The sequence below is a fragment of the Macaca nemestrina genome, chromosome 7, assembly GCF_043159975.1.
Source record: "Macaca nemestrina isolate mMacNem1 chromosome 7, mMacNem.hap1, whole genome shotgun sequence".
Classification (NCBI taxonomy): Eukaryota; Metazoa; Chordata; class Mammalia; order Primates; family Cercopithecidae; genus Macaca; species Macaca nemestrina.
This window is the reverse complement of record NC_092131.1, coordinates 140,068,139-140,086,687: the sequence shown is the minus strand read 5'-3', so window position 1 is coordinate 140,086,687 and position 18,549 is coordinate 140,068,139. Positions and strand designations below refer to the sequence as shown.

Genomic DNA, 18,549 nt, shown 5'->3' with positions numbered 1-18,549 from the left:
GAGACTTCATTAGGTCAGAAATTATTCTATATCTGGGCACAAAGCATACAATACTTATCTGTTCAAATGAATTTTAAAAATCCAGATCCAACTAAATTAATGTTATATATATTTGAGAGAATATATGTGCAATTGAGCTTGAAATTTTTAATTTGTTCTTCCTTGATTTTTAAAAGCAAATTGTTCTGCCACTACAAAAATTAAGAAACAAATCCTGGACTACAAAAATAAAACCCTCAGTTTCAAGAAGAAAACATTTAATAAGTAATGTAACACAATCAGGATAGTGCTATACCAATAATACTTGCCACTGTGAACGTCTGACTCTGTTCTATTCATAAATCAAACATACATAAAAAGAATGAGTTCTCAAAGAAATACCATTTGAAAAGAAACAAGTAAGAAAGTCAAACTAGCCCTGAAAACCATTCCACTTGGCTAGAACAGCTTTCAAAGACATAGACTCAGCTGCCTCGGTTTAAATTCTCTTCTTACCTGACCAATTATCTTTCTGGTTTCTAGCCCCATGTTCTGCCTTTCATCTCAATGGCAGATACACCATGTTTAAACCTCTTTAAACAGTTTAAATCTACTCTTAGTGGTATATAGCTCTTTAGAGAAAGTTTCTAATTAATCCAATAAAAAATAAATCGATGGTTCTCAATCACAAACTAAAGCAGTTCTCAAAGACTTTGGTTTCACAACCCATTTAACATTTATAACTTGAGGACTCTAAAGAACTTCTTATTTATGTGAGTTATAACTATTGACATTTACCATATTATAAATAAAACTGAAAAGATTATGAATTCATTTAAAAATAATAAGCCATTACATAATAACATATAGTTATAAAAATAGCTATATTTTTAAACAAAAAGTTGTAGTGAGAAAAGTCGCATGGTTTTACATTCTTACAAATCTCTTTAACGTCTCACTTAGTAGAAGACAGTTGGATTAGCATATCTGCTTCTGCCTTCAACCTGTTGAGATACGTTGTTTTAATTGAAGTACATGATGAAAATCTGATCTCACTATAGATATACAATTGGAAAAGGGGGGAGCATTTTCATTGCCTTTTCATGAAATTATAGATATTATATCAAACTCAACAAGTGGAAGTTTCTTAAAGATAGTTGCATCGTGGAATCTGAAACCCTATGAATGAATTTTTCATACAAACTAAAATCAATTAGTCCATCTTGCACTTTAAATGGACCCTTTAGACATGTATGTTTTTCATCATCCATTGGAAATATTGCTTTATTGAATTATGCAAATCTTCCAAATGTCAAGTCATTTCATTATTTAATATCAAAACTCACATCTGTTAATATTACCACCAATGTCATCAGAAAAGTCTTAAAGTACTACTGGGAAGCTATCAATCTCAAGGTGACAAACACAAGTTTTCCAAAATTCTACTCAAGAGTTCAAATTTTATCACTGGCAACAAATATTGCCAGTTGCTTTTCCTTGAAGTGGTTTTGTTGAAGTGTCTACCAAACAACGAAATCTGAATAATGATAGTCTGTGATTCTTCTTAGTAAAAATAGTTTTCCAGAAAAAAGCAACTAGCTCAGCTCACAACTCAAACATCTCCACAAGTACTTTTCCTTGAAACAATCAGCCTACTTCAGTATGCAGAAATGCTGCAGGTATACTTCCTCTGCTGTTGCACAAAATATTAAAGAGACATGCTCACAGGTTGAAGTTCATTAAAATTTAAAACTTCCTACTTCATCAAGGGAATTCTTAAGTAAAAACTGGCAATTTTTTTCTTTCATTTTGCTTACTGTGAGTGCATGGTAGTGAAGAACACAGTGACTACTACTACAGTCTGGTGCCACTGCCTTGAATCATGCTAAGGCAGCCAGCTATTCTTACCCACTATTGCTTTTGCACCAGCAATGTAAATGTCAACAAAAGGAAAAATCAAATAATGCTTAGTATTATTAAGAAAATCCTTTTGACTTTTTGAGAACCAATGATTTAGAATACAACAAAAACAAGAAGTAACATCAAATGAGGAAATAATATACACTCAGAAACTGAAAGGAGGAAATGATCATGAAATACACGTTAAGTCCTAGCCAGCTGAATGAAGATATCATCAACATAATAAACTAAGCTCATTTCAGAAGCACCAACATTCTGGACCTCATTTTTTATCTACACTAATGTGCCTTTTTTAAAAAAACTGAATCAATGATGTTTTCTTTTATAGTGACAGCTGTTATAGTCTGCTATTTTTAACAATGCTGCCCAGACTACAGTAAGTTGGTTTGATTATAACCTACAAAACTGGACAGTGAGCCATGAGTATCTCCATGCTATCTTTTATATTAAACAAGGTAACTAGAAGACAAATTAACACAAGCACACTTACAAAAGGAGTAGGTTTATTAGAACGGAAACTGCTTTCAGGGTAATTTCACCTAATGCTGTGAAGTCTGTCATGAAAATTTCTCTTCCATTGGTCACATGAATCAACATATTAAAGTTCCCAGCTACAGAGATAATTCTAACATGATGCTTATTGTTTATAAATTTCAAGATATAGACCCAATTGCCATTTAATCAAAACAAATTTTAAGTGTGATTGAGTTAATATAACAGCTCTTGAAGTATGATATAAAACAAAAAGTTTAACAAATCAGATTATGTAAAATACTAAGGAGTATTATTTTAATGTATTTGGTAGATTTCCTAGTATATAAAAGAAACATATTATAAATACTAATACAAACAGTAAGCCTTTAATTTGCCTTTTGTGAAGCTTGAAATTTCAATATGTTGTACAGGACAGTAGTCTAGAGGTACCTCCAGAGCTACAACAGAGGTGAAACAAATCAAAGCTCAGAGGAACATCTCCTGTCAAGGTTCTGAATTCAAAAGAAAAAATCCACTTTATTGCTTTTTACATTCCAAAACCACCATTATCAGAGAGGAACTGCTTAATTCAGAAACTAATGAACTCTAGAACTAAAGTCAAAAGGGTAACCCAAATCTGGAAGTTATCTGTAGATCATACTCTAAGCTTCGTAAGAACAGTGAATCATGTTTGTTTACCCTACAAACATCCAGCATCATCCAGTACAGTGATTGCCACAAGAAGACACTCAAATATTTAGTGAATGAATAAATGACTACAGGTGAGGAAAAGGAAATAATAGTAAAGGGGGAAAACACAAATTACATTTCCATATTTTCTAAAAGGATGGCATGCCATCAAATGGACTCCACCAAAAGCACAAGCATACACAAGAAAATGTTTATGTAGTTGAATATAATTAATCATGCATACCCACCAGGCTTGATGTCCTTGTAAACAAAGTTTTCCAAGCCATATATGAACTCCCCTGAATGTGTGCCTGCATCCACATGGCAGCAATAACCAAAATGCAAAGCAATTTAAAGACACCTTTAATTTCACATGTAAAATATACCTAAATTTAATTTCAAATAATTAGAAATCATGTAACGGGATAATTAAAATTTGGTGACACCAAAACTATTTCTAAGGAAATACTCACAGTGACACCCTTTTCGTTCTTTCAACACACAAACTTCTTAACAATTAAAATTATAGTAATCATTTCAAATTATGTGAGGTAGGTAAATATCAATTACAGCTAATGGTTCACTGAAATTTTTGACAAGTTTTCAAACAGTGCAAAAATCCACTATTTTTGGTCTATTTTTGCATGCCATTTTGCCCATTTTCAGAATAAAATATTACTGTGATACTTCACAGTAATTTTAGAGTCGGCTGAAATGACCTCATCTTACTTTAGTGTGATCTGGTCCCTTTAGATACACTGTCTGAATCCTTTATATCCATTCTCATTAATGATGGCTAGATAGCATCTTCCACTTCGTTCTCCAAATCCAGTCTATTCTAGACAACACTGCAAGTTTAACTTTCTTAAATCATAGCTCTGATCATGTCATTCCTTGGACTCTTAAAGAAAAAAAAAAGGAATACTTACTCCCCGGCTGGCTAAAGATGAAAGTTCACATTGTACAGGGTTAAGAATACAAGATCTAGAGCCAGAACAGGTTCAAATTCTAGCTCTACTATTTTCTAACTGTGTGACCTAGAACAAGTTATTTAACTTTCACTTAATTCATATAAAGTATTTTGGAGAGTGACTGGTGAATAGTAAATGCTCAATAAACGTCAGCTACTTTCACTGTCATTACCACTAACATCATCAGAGCATGCAAATCTCTTAAAATTGACCTAAACTTAGCTTTCCAACCCTACATCCAACTACTCTCTATCGGACTCCCAAACTGTTAGCTGACCCCACAGATGCTCTATGATTCACACCTTCACCGTCTCCTCTACCTATGCCTTCTCTCCTTTCTGCAGATCCATCCTTTAAATCCAGTTGAAATATACACCTTCACAGTGTCTACCCTGATCTCTTTGGCTGAATATGACATGTTCTTTCTGAACTCCCATAAAACTGTCTGTGTCTCCCTGATGGGACTCAACACTTTCTCTTGCTTATTATTATGCATATTTCTTATTTGCTCAATTAAAATGTAAGGTCTTTGACAGGAAGGTCCAAGGACTCTCTAATTTTTCTGGTTGTAGACTGGCATCAGACTTTTTTCAAAAGAGCCTGGAAGCTAGAAAACATTGCCTTCAAAATCCTAATATTTAACCTAGCATTCTAACCCCAGACAAATCAAACAAGTGTAGAAGTAAAACACAAAGACATTCAGCCTTGAAAGAATTTTCGAAATTATATCCAGTGCATCAATTCTTAAAAGCTTCTAGATGTGCTCTAGGAAAACAAATGAGTATACTAAGGAAGCAAAAAAGGCAAAGGGCCCGGGAAACATGAAATTAAATATAAACAAGCAATTAAGACCAGTCCTAAGATGACAACTGTGCAGCTGGTCTAAAAAACGATCAGTTCAGAGGGGGAACTCCAGGAGACAACAGGGTGGTAGACAGTACCAATAGATGGGTTTACACGATTGGAAAACACTATCAATACTCATATAGCAGACAAATTTCATGTAGCATGTGAAACAGAATTAAAGATAAATTTACATAGAAGACTAAGCAAATAAGAAAGCAGCATTTACAAATTCAAGAAAAACAAAAGGTTGTATAAGAAAGGAAATACAGTCGTAGTACATTGATATGATTTGGATATTAGTCCCCTTCAAATTTCATGTTCAAATGTGATTCCCAGTGTTGGAGGTGGGGCCTCATGTGAAGTGACTACATCATGGGGGTGGGTCCATGCCTACTTCCACTTCACCTTCTGCCATGACTAAAAGCTTCCTGAGACCCTCACCAGGAGCAAGTGCTGGCACCATGCTTCCTATACAGCCTACAGAACTGTGAGCCAATTAAAACTCTTTTCTTCATAAATTATCCAGTCTCAGGTATTCCTTTATAGCAATGCAAAAACTGCCTAACACACATATCATCTGACCTGCGCAGTGAATAATAATCGCATTGTCATAGTAATCTAAGTAGTGACTAGTAATTGGCCAAAAATTACGATATATCCATATCATGAGAAAATGGGAAGGAGAATTCAGGGTGCAAGGAGATAGTAAGAGAAGTACACTCCTGGACTACCATAACAGGAAGTCCCAGATAATGCCCTATATTAATGAACTAGGTTAATGACACAATGTTAACATTGGTAAAAAATATTACTAACTCAAAGGAGTTGGTGTGGAGAGTAGCAAAGGATGAAACAAGGGACTGCCATTTTTTATCATGTCCCTTTGCCAAAAGTATTGATTTTCAAGTGTGTGTACATATTACTTTGATAAAATCCAACACCTTAAGTACAGAATCTAGCATTTGCGAATCTTTTGGCCTTACTGGTAATTTAATCTTTCTCTTTATGATAGCCTTCCAGAAAAATAAACTCACTCCAATGAAATAAAAGGATAAAAATATCAGAGTTTATTTTTACATTTAAGCAAATTTTCTAGAAATGAACTCACAGTTTTATTTCAATTTTATTTTATTCCTATATGATAGTGGGAAACGGTATATTTTTACCAAATAAAACAAGCTAAGTCAAAATCCTTTTTATGAGCAGATTAGCAAGATAATTTTGTTTTCATTTTTATCATCTGCTGCTTAGAGTGGAATCATCTCCTCTCCTTCCCTCTCTGAGTCCCTATACATGTGCAATGGTGCTTTTGTGCTTTTAATATTAACAAACAAGTAGAAAAATAAAGTATAATTAATAACTATTAATAATGGTAAAATAAAGGTCAGGGTTGTCCTCTATCATTCACGTGAATAATATTATTTGAAGATGTGACCCATATCCATAGAAATGAGAAAATAATACTGCAACATTATTAAATGTGTTTCTTAACAGTTAAGAAAGAAAATTTAAATATACTTCCCAATTCCTGAATTCATCTTTTAGTCTCAAAACTTTTTTTGACAAATATAACATGTTAAAACTGAGTGTTAAAACAGTTTTACTTTTTGAATTTTAATTCTATATGAAAAAAACTTAAATTTTATCATCCAAGAAGCTACAATGTCATTACTATATACAGCATACGCCTAACAGTTCTATTTATACAAAATTAATATTACAGATGTACATCCTTTATATCAAATCATTCATAATAGCCTCTTTGTCAGACCCAAATGTCTGTTTTCTCAGCACTGAAGACCCAGGAGTCAAAATTTCCTAAGTCTGAGTACAAAATGTGTGCATAATAATCACATTACCAATTAAACTGTCAACCATGAAAACAAACGAGACTACATACCACGCCTTTTCTTACAGGTGACTGAAAACACTAAAATACTCTTTAGACAAATACAAGCTATGCTCCATCTTTCAAAAAGGAGGAATTTAAGATTTGTTTCTAAATAATATATGTAACATTATGTAATTGTAAATGATAAATGCATAATTATATGTTATACCAATATCTAAATACACATCAATATATACCTAATGATGAATATACATATGTTAATATCCTAATCTGAATAGTTTCAAGAAAAAAATGAAATTCTAGTGCTCTAGTCTTCATTTTTATAGGACTGCTTTTACATATATTAGCCAAAACTGAATATAAAGAAAAAAATCACACTTAATTGTCATGAAACAAAACCATTCTCGGCTTGCTTTTTTGCCATGCAAAAGTAATACAAATAAAGAAAACTGTTTTCCTAAAAATATAGATACTTAAGCTTCAGCAGAAAGACATGTGTGAAAAATAAGGGAAAAAAATGTTGAGGCTTTTAGAAAATTTCTTCCATTATGGTAACCTCTGTACATTTAAATAGTTTAGTAACTTTTAATAAAAGAATCAATATTTCTGCTTAAGAAAAAAATACTTGGAGCAAGAATTTAAAACTTTGATTAAAAACTTTAAGGAACAAGCTATTTTTAAAAAAGATTTCTAATTGATTCAATTAAATGATAACAGCTTAAGCTAGGAAAAGAAATCTTATATCTAAATATAATTAACATCATTTCTAACTCAATATTTGCTTTATCTTTCGAGAGAGACCATCTTCATCATAAAAATATATACACATGCCACCAAAAAACACAAAAATTATATAAAATGCTAATAACTCATATACCCTAATCAGCAATTGCTAATTGACTTAAAAGAGATAAACATTAGAAGTCTGGAAAAGTCCTTCAATTCATCACCCTATAGACTACTCTTTTTCATCATATCCTTGTTCTTGCTCTATAAACCAAATCAAAGTCATCAGATTTATTTTTAGATAAAAACAAAAATGTAAACGTAAGACAAGATGTTAAAATGTTAAAACCTGAAGAATCAAGTTTTGCTTTGTTTTTTTTGTTTTTTTAATATCCTGTACAATGCGAAGGGAGGCAGCTAGGACTAGAATTACAGCAGCATTTCCTCTAAACATAATTTCACTATAGCATTATGCTTAACCTCATTATCCAGCAAGAACACAGGTAAACATGCACACAAAGAAACTGTTAACATTTGCCCAAAATAAACAGACGTGCAAATACAGAAAATTTGGAAAGTCTCCTAAAGTAGCACAATAAAAATGACTAATGAAGAAAGGTGGAAAAATCAAATTAGCAACATGATAAAACACTTACAGAAAAAAAGGCAATTACTTTTTCCTAAAAGTGAATCATGAAAATATAACCAATATTTTGAGATTTTAAAAAAATGTATTTCTTTAGAACTTCAACTTACGAAGGCTTATGAAAGCATCTTCTTTAAAGGATATTAAATATATCTAAAATACAGTCTAAGTTTATCTCAAACAAACTTTTTACCTTTTTCTGCTGCTTTTTGAAGGGCTTCTTCAATTCGGGATAGCTCTTTCTGTTTAACATCCTGCAAGGATTTTTCTTCTTTTTCAGCATCATACTTAATACCTAAAAATACAGTCAATTCACACAAAAATAAATGGAATTCATAAATAAACAGAAAAAGTTCAGCCGCATTATGATTGTGTAAGTGTGTAATCTTGCTGCAATACAAAAATACTTTCACATTTTTAGTTTTATGAAATGTTTAAACATAAATTATTCCTATTCACTTACAAAAAACTTAAATACAAAAAGGAGGAGGGAGGAAAAGAAATTACAGGTAGAAAGGCAGGTAGGAAAAAGGGAGACAGGAGAAGGGTGAGAACAAAGATAAGAAGTAGAAACAGAAGTAAGACAGAAAGTACACCAGAATATTGCTCTGTCAATGGTAAATTTTGAGTAACTACAAAATAATTTAAAATCCAATACTACCTGGGACCAATATAGATTGATTTTTTAAACTTTCAGAAAGTAATTCAGAATATGCGTCAACAATCATAAAATACATAAGCCCTTTTTATCTAGTAACGTCATTTCTGATTATGCAATCTAAGGAAATAACACAAAAGAATAAAAAAGATCTATAACGACATATTTATAGTATTGACTACAATGACATATTTATACTACTGACTATAGTATTGACTAGTATTTTTAGTATTAACTATAAAGCAAAAAATAGTAGGTAGCCCACAACAGAATACCATAAAGCCTTTCAAAACTGTCACTGTCACCGTGAAAGCTGTGAAACATATCAAAAATGTATATAATAAAAGGCCAAGTCAATGTTGTATATATAATGTGGTAACAGCTACTGAAAATCAGGTATGCATAAGCTAAAGACTGAAGAGCAAAATAAAATTTTATTTGTACAATGGTTGAGCAATTGTACATTCTCAATTTTTCCCTAAAACATCCAAACTTTTCTTAACATTATATTGTTACTACACATGAAAAAAGTAAAGATATTAAACATCACTACTTTAAAACATTAAAAATTAAAATACTATCATTTCTAAGGAAAAAATTACCAATTTTACACATTTTTGAGAGAACATTCACTCAAAATCAGAAGCAACAAAATAGGAAAAAAATAAATTTTTGAATCTTGAAATCTGGAGATTAACACATCAGGATATTTTTAAAGATTTATTTAGGCCGGGCGCGGTGGCTCACGCCTGTAACCCCAGCACTTTGGGAGGCCAAGACGTGCAGATCACGAGGTCAGGAGATCAAGACCATCCTGGTTAACACGGTGAAACCCCATCTCTACTAAAAATACAAAAAAAAAAATTAGCCAGGCGTAGGGGCGGGCGCCTGTAGTCCCAGCTACACAGGAGGCTGAGGCAGGAGAATGGCGTGGACCCGGGGAACGGAGCTTGCAGTGAGCTGAGATACGGCCACTGCACTCCAGCCTGGGCGACACAGCGAGACTCTGTCTCAAAAAAAAAAAAAAAAAAGATTTATTTTACTTCATTTATTATCAGTAAATCTGCCTAATGCAGCTCAACAGGAAGCCTTAGTTGCAAAAGAAGTACTCATAGAAAATAGAATAAATTGCAAAAATGAATTAAATTTTCAACAACAAAAATACTTTATACACAAATGTGGTAAGACATATGTGCATATATATATAAAATGTATGCATATATGTGCATCTATGTATGATTCATTTATTTAAATTACCTTCTACCTTAATAAATACATGTATTAAAATACTTAATTCAGGTAACAATTTAACTTCAATGTGATGTTACTGAATGGTTATAACCTAAAATAACGTACTTGCTCCAGGGACAACAAGCAGGTATAATCCTTCTAGAGTCGCAACAACTGCTTCTCCATAAAGGTTTTTCCAAGGAATCTTCAAAGTTAATTTATCTAAAGAAACATAATTTCAACCTTAAATTTTTACTTGACTGCTCAAGAAGACATAAATTTCTCACTTTCCATTAAGAGAAAAAGCATAAAAAACTCTTCATGCATATAGTATGTATATCACTCAGAAAAAATGAAAAAACTCCAACACTAAAGTTTACAAAGGTCTTTTCCACATAATATTACTATTAAGTGAATATTCACATTGTAATCTCTATTTTTCAATATAAAATATTTTGATAACCATTATCCATTTAATATTCAAAAACTGTAAAATGAATAAGTCAGCTATTATTTCAATCCTGAAAAAAAGCAGTCAGCCCTAGATAAGTTAAATTAATTGCTTAAGTCTATCTAGTGAGTTAAGCAGTGATGAGATTATTAGTAAGGATGCTGAACCAGATTTGGTGCACGACAACAGCTGATAGTCTTAATATTGCACATGCTCTTCTATCCACATCAACAAATAAATCTTTACAGATCAACAGTAAAATAATATCTGTACAAGCTACCAGGAATTGAAGCAGTAACACAGAGAAGAGATGCAAAGGAACTTTGTGCAAAGGGAATTTTGACAGCATATCAAATTGTCACAACAGGAAGAGGCTAGCTCTAAAGGCAAGGCATACTGTACTATGAATAGTGTTAGGAGTCACAGGCAACTCAGACCAGTTATATTCCAAATATCTTACTTATAAATCACTTAGAAGACAGAACTCCAAGTTCTCTCTTGAAAACAATGGTATTCATGTCAGGTCCTCCTGAGATGAGCCCACAAAAACTTTTACTCAGGACACAGATGAACTACGGCCCTAATCCATTACTGTCCCAAGTTTGGGGTTTTATGGGGGAAAAGCCGGTTCAGGGCAGACAAGAGAAGACCAAAGGGGCATGCTCTCAGCTAAACTTTGAAACAAGCAAAACCTATCAAATCTTTCCATGTTTCTTTCCCTAATCTCTAGTATTCCCTCTTTCCAGGTCTCCAGGCAGCAAAATGTCCCCAATCTGCCTTGCTATAGCAATTCTATCCAAACCTTTCCTACACATAAGTTTTACATGTTCCAAAATAAAATACCTTCCTTCATCATAATTTTTAAAATTATATTTAAAATCTATAGGTCTCTCAGAGATACTAATCAAGATTTTCAGAAGAAAAGAATTTGATTCAACTAAGTCATGCTTGTATGTGAGTAATTAAGTTGCTTACACCACCAGAATCACTGGTGGTTTTTCATTTAAAATCATTTTTAAATGAAAATGCTCAAAGTTCAAAGAACTGAAAAACAGTATAACAAACTAAAGAGAAAATAAAATAATGCAATGTAAGACAGAATATTTGAGGTCACCTAGATGGATATGTAGGAAAGCCAGTTTTACCAGGTATCTATTCCCAAGGTTAAAATATCAAATGATTTCTCCATTTAGATTTTCAATTCTCTTCAGCTTGTAAACCTGCTGAGTTTCTTAAATGGCTTGCATGTCAAGGGAAGTCTACAACGTTCTGGGTCATTTCTAAGTCCAATGATTTTATATTTACAATGGGTACTGTTACATTTGTAATTATCTCAAAATCTCCTAACAAAATTTATTTGATTGCCTTCTTGGTGAGCATAAGATTGAAAAAGTGGGAAATGTCCCTTTAACTAGCACACCAGAAAGGGACTGTCTGTTCCCTAAACCTTTTCTTCTCTACATTTATACTCATTATCCCCCCAACCCTCATAAACTTCCTAGAATTGTGTTTTTTGTATATTACCCCCTCCTATTATAGATGAGGAAATTTTTTAAATTTTTTAAATTTTTAAGAAAAAGGGTAACTCAAGGGCACCCACAAATATGTCTAGCTCTTAGAAAAACAAATCACACTTGAGCTTAATTAAGCCACACTGACCCTATAGGTTAGATACAATATTTTAACCTAAGGAGAAATTTAACAACTAATATAAATGCTCTGTAAACCAAAAAAAAGGTAGTTATAAAGACAATATACTTTGCATGCTTATTTGTAAAGGGTCTCTCATTAACTCACTGGGTAGCACTGAAGGAAGTCATTAAGTCTTTGTGTACTTTAAAAGCAAAAACAACAAATTCTGAACCATTAGAAACCTCCTCCAAAATATAAATCTAGTTGTAAGAATATAATAAGTAATGCAAAATTTCTGTAGTCAGCTATAATTCATCCAAGACACTGGAAATACACTTTTCATCTATGTTCTAATTTTAGATGTCTATAACTTCCTTGAAGACAAAGATATCACCTTCATCCTTGCATCTCTCACAGTACTTGCATAGTCTTGTACATAACACGTGCATAAATATTTCAAAAGTAAAATAACAAATGAATGGCTACAACTTCTATATTCTAGGATTTCAGTTAAGCATATAGGGCCACAATACTTCTAGAGCACTGCTACACATCACCACCACATTCAGAGCTATTTAACAAACAAAAAAGATGCCACATGCCTAAACTTGCTTTTCATCTAAGAAAATTTATCCTGTTTCAAGAGACAAAAACATAAAAATATTCTTATATATTAAAAGGAAACATATATGTCATATAAAATGACCCAAACAGAATTATCCAAATAATTGCTAAGAGATGCTAGAGTAGTGAAAGACAAAGCCTTCCTATAATACAGAATATTGAATAAAGAATAAAAGTGATATGGTGTAATAGCAGGGTGATGAAGTTGGAAGAAAAGATGTAGCATAAGTAAAATTATAAGAGTAAGTCATTTTGGGTTGTAATTTATATATTTTTTAAAGTAAATCCTAAATATAAAACCTGAAACTATAAAATTCCTAGAGGAAAAATTCATCCGGACATCAGCCTAGGCAAAGAATTTATGACAAAGACCCTAAAAGCAAATGCAAGAAAAACAAAATTAAACAAACGGGACTTAACTAAGAAGCTTCTAGGCCAAGCGTAGTGACTCACACCTGTAATCCCAGCATTTTAGGAGGCCAAGGCAGGTAGATCACTTGAGCCAAGGAGTTCAAGAATGGCATGGGCAACATGATGAAACCCTATCTCTACAAAAAACACAAATATGAGCCAAGCATGGTGACACACCTGTCGTTTCAGCAACTTGGGAGGCAGAGGTGAGAGCATCCCTTGTGCCCAGGAAGTTGAGGCTGCAGTAAGCCATGACTGTGCCACTACATTCCAGGCTGGGCAACAGAGCAAGACTTTGTCTCTAAATTAATTAATTAATTTTTAAAAAGTAAAAATAAAAATCATCTGCACAGCAAAAGAAATAATCAACAGAGTAAACAGACAACCTATAGAAGGGTAGAAAATATTTGCAAATTATGCCTCCAACAAAGGACAAATATCCAGAATCTACAAGCAACTCAAACAACTGAACAAGAAGAAAACAACCCCATTAAAAACAGCAAAGTACATAAACAAACATTTCTCAAGAAATACAAGCAGCCAAAAAACACATGAAAAAATGTTCAACATAACAAATTATCAGAGAAATACAAATTTAAACCACACTGAGATACTATCTTACATCAGCTAGAAAGGTTATTATTAAAAAACCAAAAAATAACAGATATTGGCATGGATACAGAGGAAAGGGACAAGTTGTGTACTGTTGGTGAAAATGTAGACTAGTTTAACCTCTATGGAAAACAGTATGGAGATATCTCAAGGAACTAAAAATAGAAACAGCAATCCCACTACTGAGTACCCAAAAGAAAATAAATCATTATATAAAAAGACACCTGCACTCATATGTTTAAACAGCACTATCCACAATAGCAAAGTCACGCAACCAACCTAAGTGTCCATTAACAGTTGACTGGATAAAGAAAATGTGATACATATATATCATGGAATAGTATGCAGCCATAAAAAAAGAATGGAATCATGTCCCCTACAGCAAGATGGATGAAGCTGGAGGCCATTATCTTAAGTAAATCAACTCAAAGGTGGAAAATCTAATATTGTATGTTCTCACTTGTAAGTAGGAGCTAAACAATGGGTACACGTAGACATAAAGATGCATAGTGGCCTTTGCAGTATACTGAGCTCCACAGAGACATTGCCAGGGCAAGCAAGAGACAGGAATTAATAACCAGAACACATAAGGAACTCAAACAACTCTATAGGAAAAAATCTAATAATCTGATTTAAAAATGGGCAAAAGATCTGAATAGACATTTCTCAAAAGAAGACATACAAATGGCAAACAGGTATATGAAAAGGTGCTCAACATCACATCATCAGAGAAATGTAAATCAAAACTATAATGAGATACCATCTCAACTCAGTAAAAATGGCTTTTATCCAAAAGATAGACAATAACAAATGCTAGCAAGGATGAAGAGAAAAGGAAGACCTTGTACACTGTTGGTGGCAATGTAAATTATTACGGCCACTATGAAGAACAATTTGGGGGTTCCTCAAAAAACTAAAAATAGAACTACCAGCCAGGCTCAGAGGCTCACGCCTGTAATCCCAGCACTTTGGGAGGCTGAGCCAGGCAGATCACAAAGTGAGGAGATCGAGACCATCCAAACACAGTGAAACCCCATCTCTACTAAAAATACAAAAAAGTAGCCGAGCATGGTGGCAGGTGCTTGTAGTGCCATCTACTTAGGAGGCTGAGGCAGGAGAATGGTGTGAACCCGGGAGGCGGAGCTTGCAGTGAGCCGAGATCGTGCCACTGCACTCCAGCCTGAGCAACAGAGTGAGACTCCATCTAAAAAAAAAAAAAACAAAAAAAAAAACAAAAAAAAAAAAAACAGAACTACCGTATGATCCACCAATCCTACTGCGAGGTATATATCCAAAAGAAAGGAAATCAGTATATTGAAGATATACCTGTACTCTCATGTTTAATGCAGCACTATTCACAATAGCCAAGATTTGGAAGCAACCTAAGTGTCCATCAATAGATGAATGGTTAAAGAAATGTGGTACATATACACAGTGGAGTACTATTCAGCCATAAAAAGGAATGAGATCCTGCCATTTGCAACAACATGGATGGAACTGGAGGTCATTATGTTAAGTGAAATAAGCCAGGCACAAACAGACAAACTTCACATGTTCTCACTTATTTGTGGGAACTAAAAATTAAAACAATTGAACTCATGGAGACAGAGAGTAGAACAATGGTTACCAGAGGCTGGGAAGGGTAACAGGGGAGGATGGTTAATGAATATAAAAATATAGTTAGATGAAATGAATAAGACCTAGTATTTGATGGCAAATAGGGTGACTACAGTCAACAATAATTGATTGTACATTTAAAAATAACTAAAAGAGTATTAATTAGATTATTTGTAACACAAAGAAAGGATAAATACTTTGAGGTGATAGAAACCTCATTTACCCTGATGTGATTATTACACACTGCATGCCTGTATCAAAATATCTCATGTACACCATAAATATATATACCTACTATGTATCCACAAAAATTAAAAACAAAAAAATTTAATGGAAATAATAGACGCTGGGGACTCCAAAAAGGGGTAGAGATTGAAGGAGGGGGGTGAAGGTTGAAAGATTACCTGCTGGATACAAAGTTCAATATCTGAGTGACAGATGCACTAGAAAGCCAATCCCTACTGTCACTCAATATATCCATGTAACAAACATACACATCAACAACCTAAATCCAAAATTTTAAAAAATATAAATTAAATAAATAAATAAAAATAAAAACCAGATAGCATGGACTAGATGGGAAGACTTGGTAGATTAAATTTCCTATTGAAAAATGTATTCAACAAAGATATATATTTACTTAGAGATGGTCTTAAGTGTAGGAGTTTAACTGCAAAGAGAGAGACTTTGTACTTACCAAAACATATCCTCCATACCACATTGCTGCATAATATATCAAGTGAAAATGGTTGAACAAAACATGAAGGAAATAAGCTACATTTACAGTTTATCTACTAGAGTTTGCAAATTATACTACTTTCACATTTAAAGAAAAAGCACATAAAACTTGGAAATCTAATTTGAAAATGAAGGTATGTTTTGTGTGGTGGAACCAAAGCCTGAAGACTGCAATTGCAGTTCAAATACCCTTCTATTTTCTACCTCATCATAAAAAAAAAAAGTATGTACGTTTTATATATAATATACATTAGGCTCAGAACTCGACAAGCTCTAATTAACATACGCAAAAAAAAAAACAACTCTCATACTTTTAGTCAAATTTTTTTATGTTAAATAACACAAGCAAAATAGAAAACGGAAAGGACTAAGAACAATTCAAATGAAGACTAAAGTACTTACCAATTTGGCCAGCCTTGACTTTAAAAGGAACATCCAATTCACTCTTCAGAAGAAAGAGAAAATGTAAAGGACATCTTAAATTATTAAGCCAACCCAAAAATAACTTTTGTGTGATCATTTAAATACACATCTCTAAAGAAAAAAAAAACCAAATTTTCCATATTTGAATAATTCATAAAGGACATGTTTTATAGCCCAAAAAAACGTTTTATAGGCCTGGTGTGGTGGCTCACACCTGTAATCCCAGCACTTTGGGAAGCTGAGGAGGGTGGATCACCTGAGGTCAGGAGTTCGAGACCAGCCTGGCCAACATGGGAAAACCCCATCTCTAGCCTGGTGTGGGGTGGCAGGTGCCTGTAATCCCAGCTAATCAGGAGGCTGAAGCAGGAGAATCGCTTGAACCCAGGAGGCGGAGGTTGCAGTGAGCTGGGATCGCGCCATTGTACTCCAGCCTGGGTGACAAGACGAAACTCTGCCTCAAAAAAAAAATTAATAACTTAAGCTTTGACTTTAAAGAAAGAATTCACAAGAGAAACAAAATGATAAATAGGAAAAATAGAAAAAGTTTGTAAATAACCAGGTAAACTGGTTACTTGTTTTAAGTAAACCAAATCAAATGGAAATTAAAATCAAATCAAATGAATTTAAACACATGGACAATGTTTATCTGAAATACTAGAACAGAAAAAAGAAGAGTCTTTTTGCATAAATTAGTTGAAAACAATACTGAACAACAGTTCTCTCTCAAATATTTAGTAAATGAATAAATTTTAAAAATCTTAGAAAAGCTAGATTCCCAATGTATTATTTACCAAATTAGCATTTCATTTAGATAAGTTACAGACAGGTACCAATAAATAATAATAAACTTTCACCTACCTATATTCCAAACAACTAGAAAGTTCAAATAACCTTTTTTGTTCAAAGAATACTAAACAATAACTGATATCCATAATGATCATCTGAGTCTTTAGAATTATTAAAAATTAAACCAGTCAGTACAGCCTTTCTGTTAGCTGTAACTTAATATATACTAACACTATAAAAATCTGACCACCAAAATATAGGTAATAATTAACTGAAATAATCAATTTACCTGATCATCTGAACTCTATGTAAACAGGAATTGAACAGAATACTATTATAACAGCTTTAGATAAAAAGTCTTTTTCAGACCAAAAAAAAAAAAAAAAAAATTCTTTGCTGCCAATAAGAGCAGCTCTGTCCTCCGGGAGGACAGGAAAGATAAATTCAAGGGACTTCACATTATACAAGATACAAACGGCAAACTACAAAAAGGTGGTCTCATGCTCATTTTAATCCTCCTGAAATAATTTTCACACAAAATAAATGTAAAGAACCCATATCAAATTAAAAACTCATCAATTTGGTTTAACTGGGGAAAGAAGCTACTTTGAATTAAAAATATACATTACAAAAGAGTTTATTATATTTAATTACAACCAAAACTTGAATTAGGCTAAAACAGAGTTCAAATAATTTGTCTCCTAAGTATGTCAGATATATATCCTGTCACTACAATTCTATTTATATTGTCATAAATAGAGAAAAAAAACCTCTATTTCAATCTATAACAACAGAATCAGAAGGTCTAAATTTTTGTTTAAAATTTAAAAAGTTGTAGCATCCTATATAAAAAAGAGAAAAATATTTAAATATTTTGAGTACCTACTATGGGCCAGGCTCTGCTTCTCATCTTATTCAAGCCACAAAGACACAGAGATATTATATTGCTTTATAATTAACTCCACTGTACAGATGATTAAACTCATGCTAAAAGATCAAAGAAATTAAGAAGTTAGGCTGGGTGCAGTGCCTCACGCCTGTAATCCCAACACTTTGGGAGGCCAAGGCAGGTGGATCACCTGAGGTCAGGAGTTGGGAGATCAGCCTGGCCAACACGGCAAAACCCCATCTCTACTAAAAATACAAAAATTACCCAGGCGTGGTGGCACGCGCCTGTAATCCCAGCTACTACAGAGACTGAGGCAGAAGAATTGCTTGAACCTGGGAGGCGGAAGTTGCAGTGAGCTGAGATCATGCCACTGC

The 18,549-nt window shown here is 33.2% G+C and overlaps 1 protein-coding gene across 6 annotated transcripts in view; it reads right to left on the bottom strand.

Moving 5' to 3' along the window:
• Positions 1-18,549, bottom strand: part of LOC105489206 (vacuolar protein sorting 13 homolog C) — a 196,008-nt gene that overhangs the window by 163,492 nt on the left and 13,967 nt on the right. For 4 of the 6 annotated variants that reach the window (XR_011626463.1, XM_011753896.2, XM_071101246.1 and 1 more), the window contains exons 3-6: positions 16,480-16,522; positions 10,119-10,214; positions 8,298-8,399; positions 3,312-3,374 (exon numbers count right to left, since the gene is read on the bottom strand). Coding sequence is in view for 5 of the 6 variants with exons in the window: in XM_011753896.2 (XP_011752198.2) it covers positions 3,312-3,374; positions 8,298-8,399; positions 10,119-10,214; positions 16,480-16,522 (304 nt within the window). In the remaining variant the exon portion in view is untranslated. The remainder of the gene's footprint in view (positions 1-3,311; positions 3,375-8,297; positions 8,400-10,118; positions 10,215-16,479; positions 16,523-18,549) is intronic. The other 2 variants (XM_011753907.2, XM_071101247.1) reach the window with 1 other exon arrangement.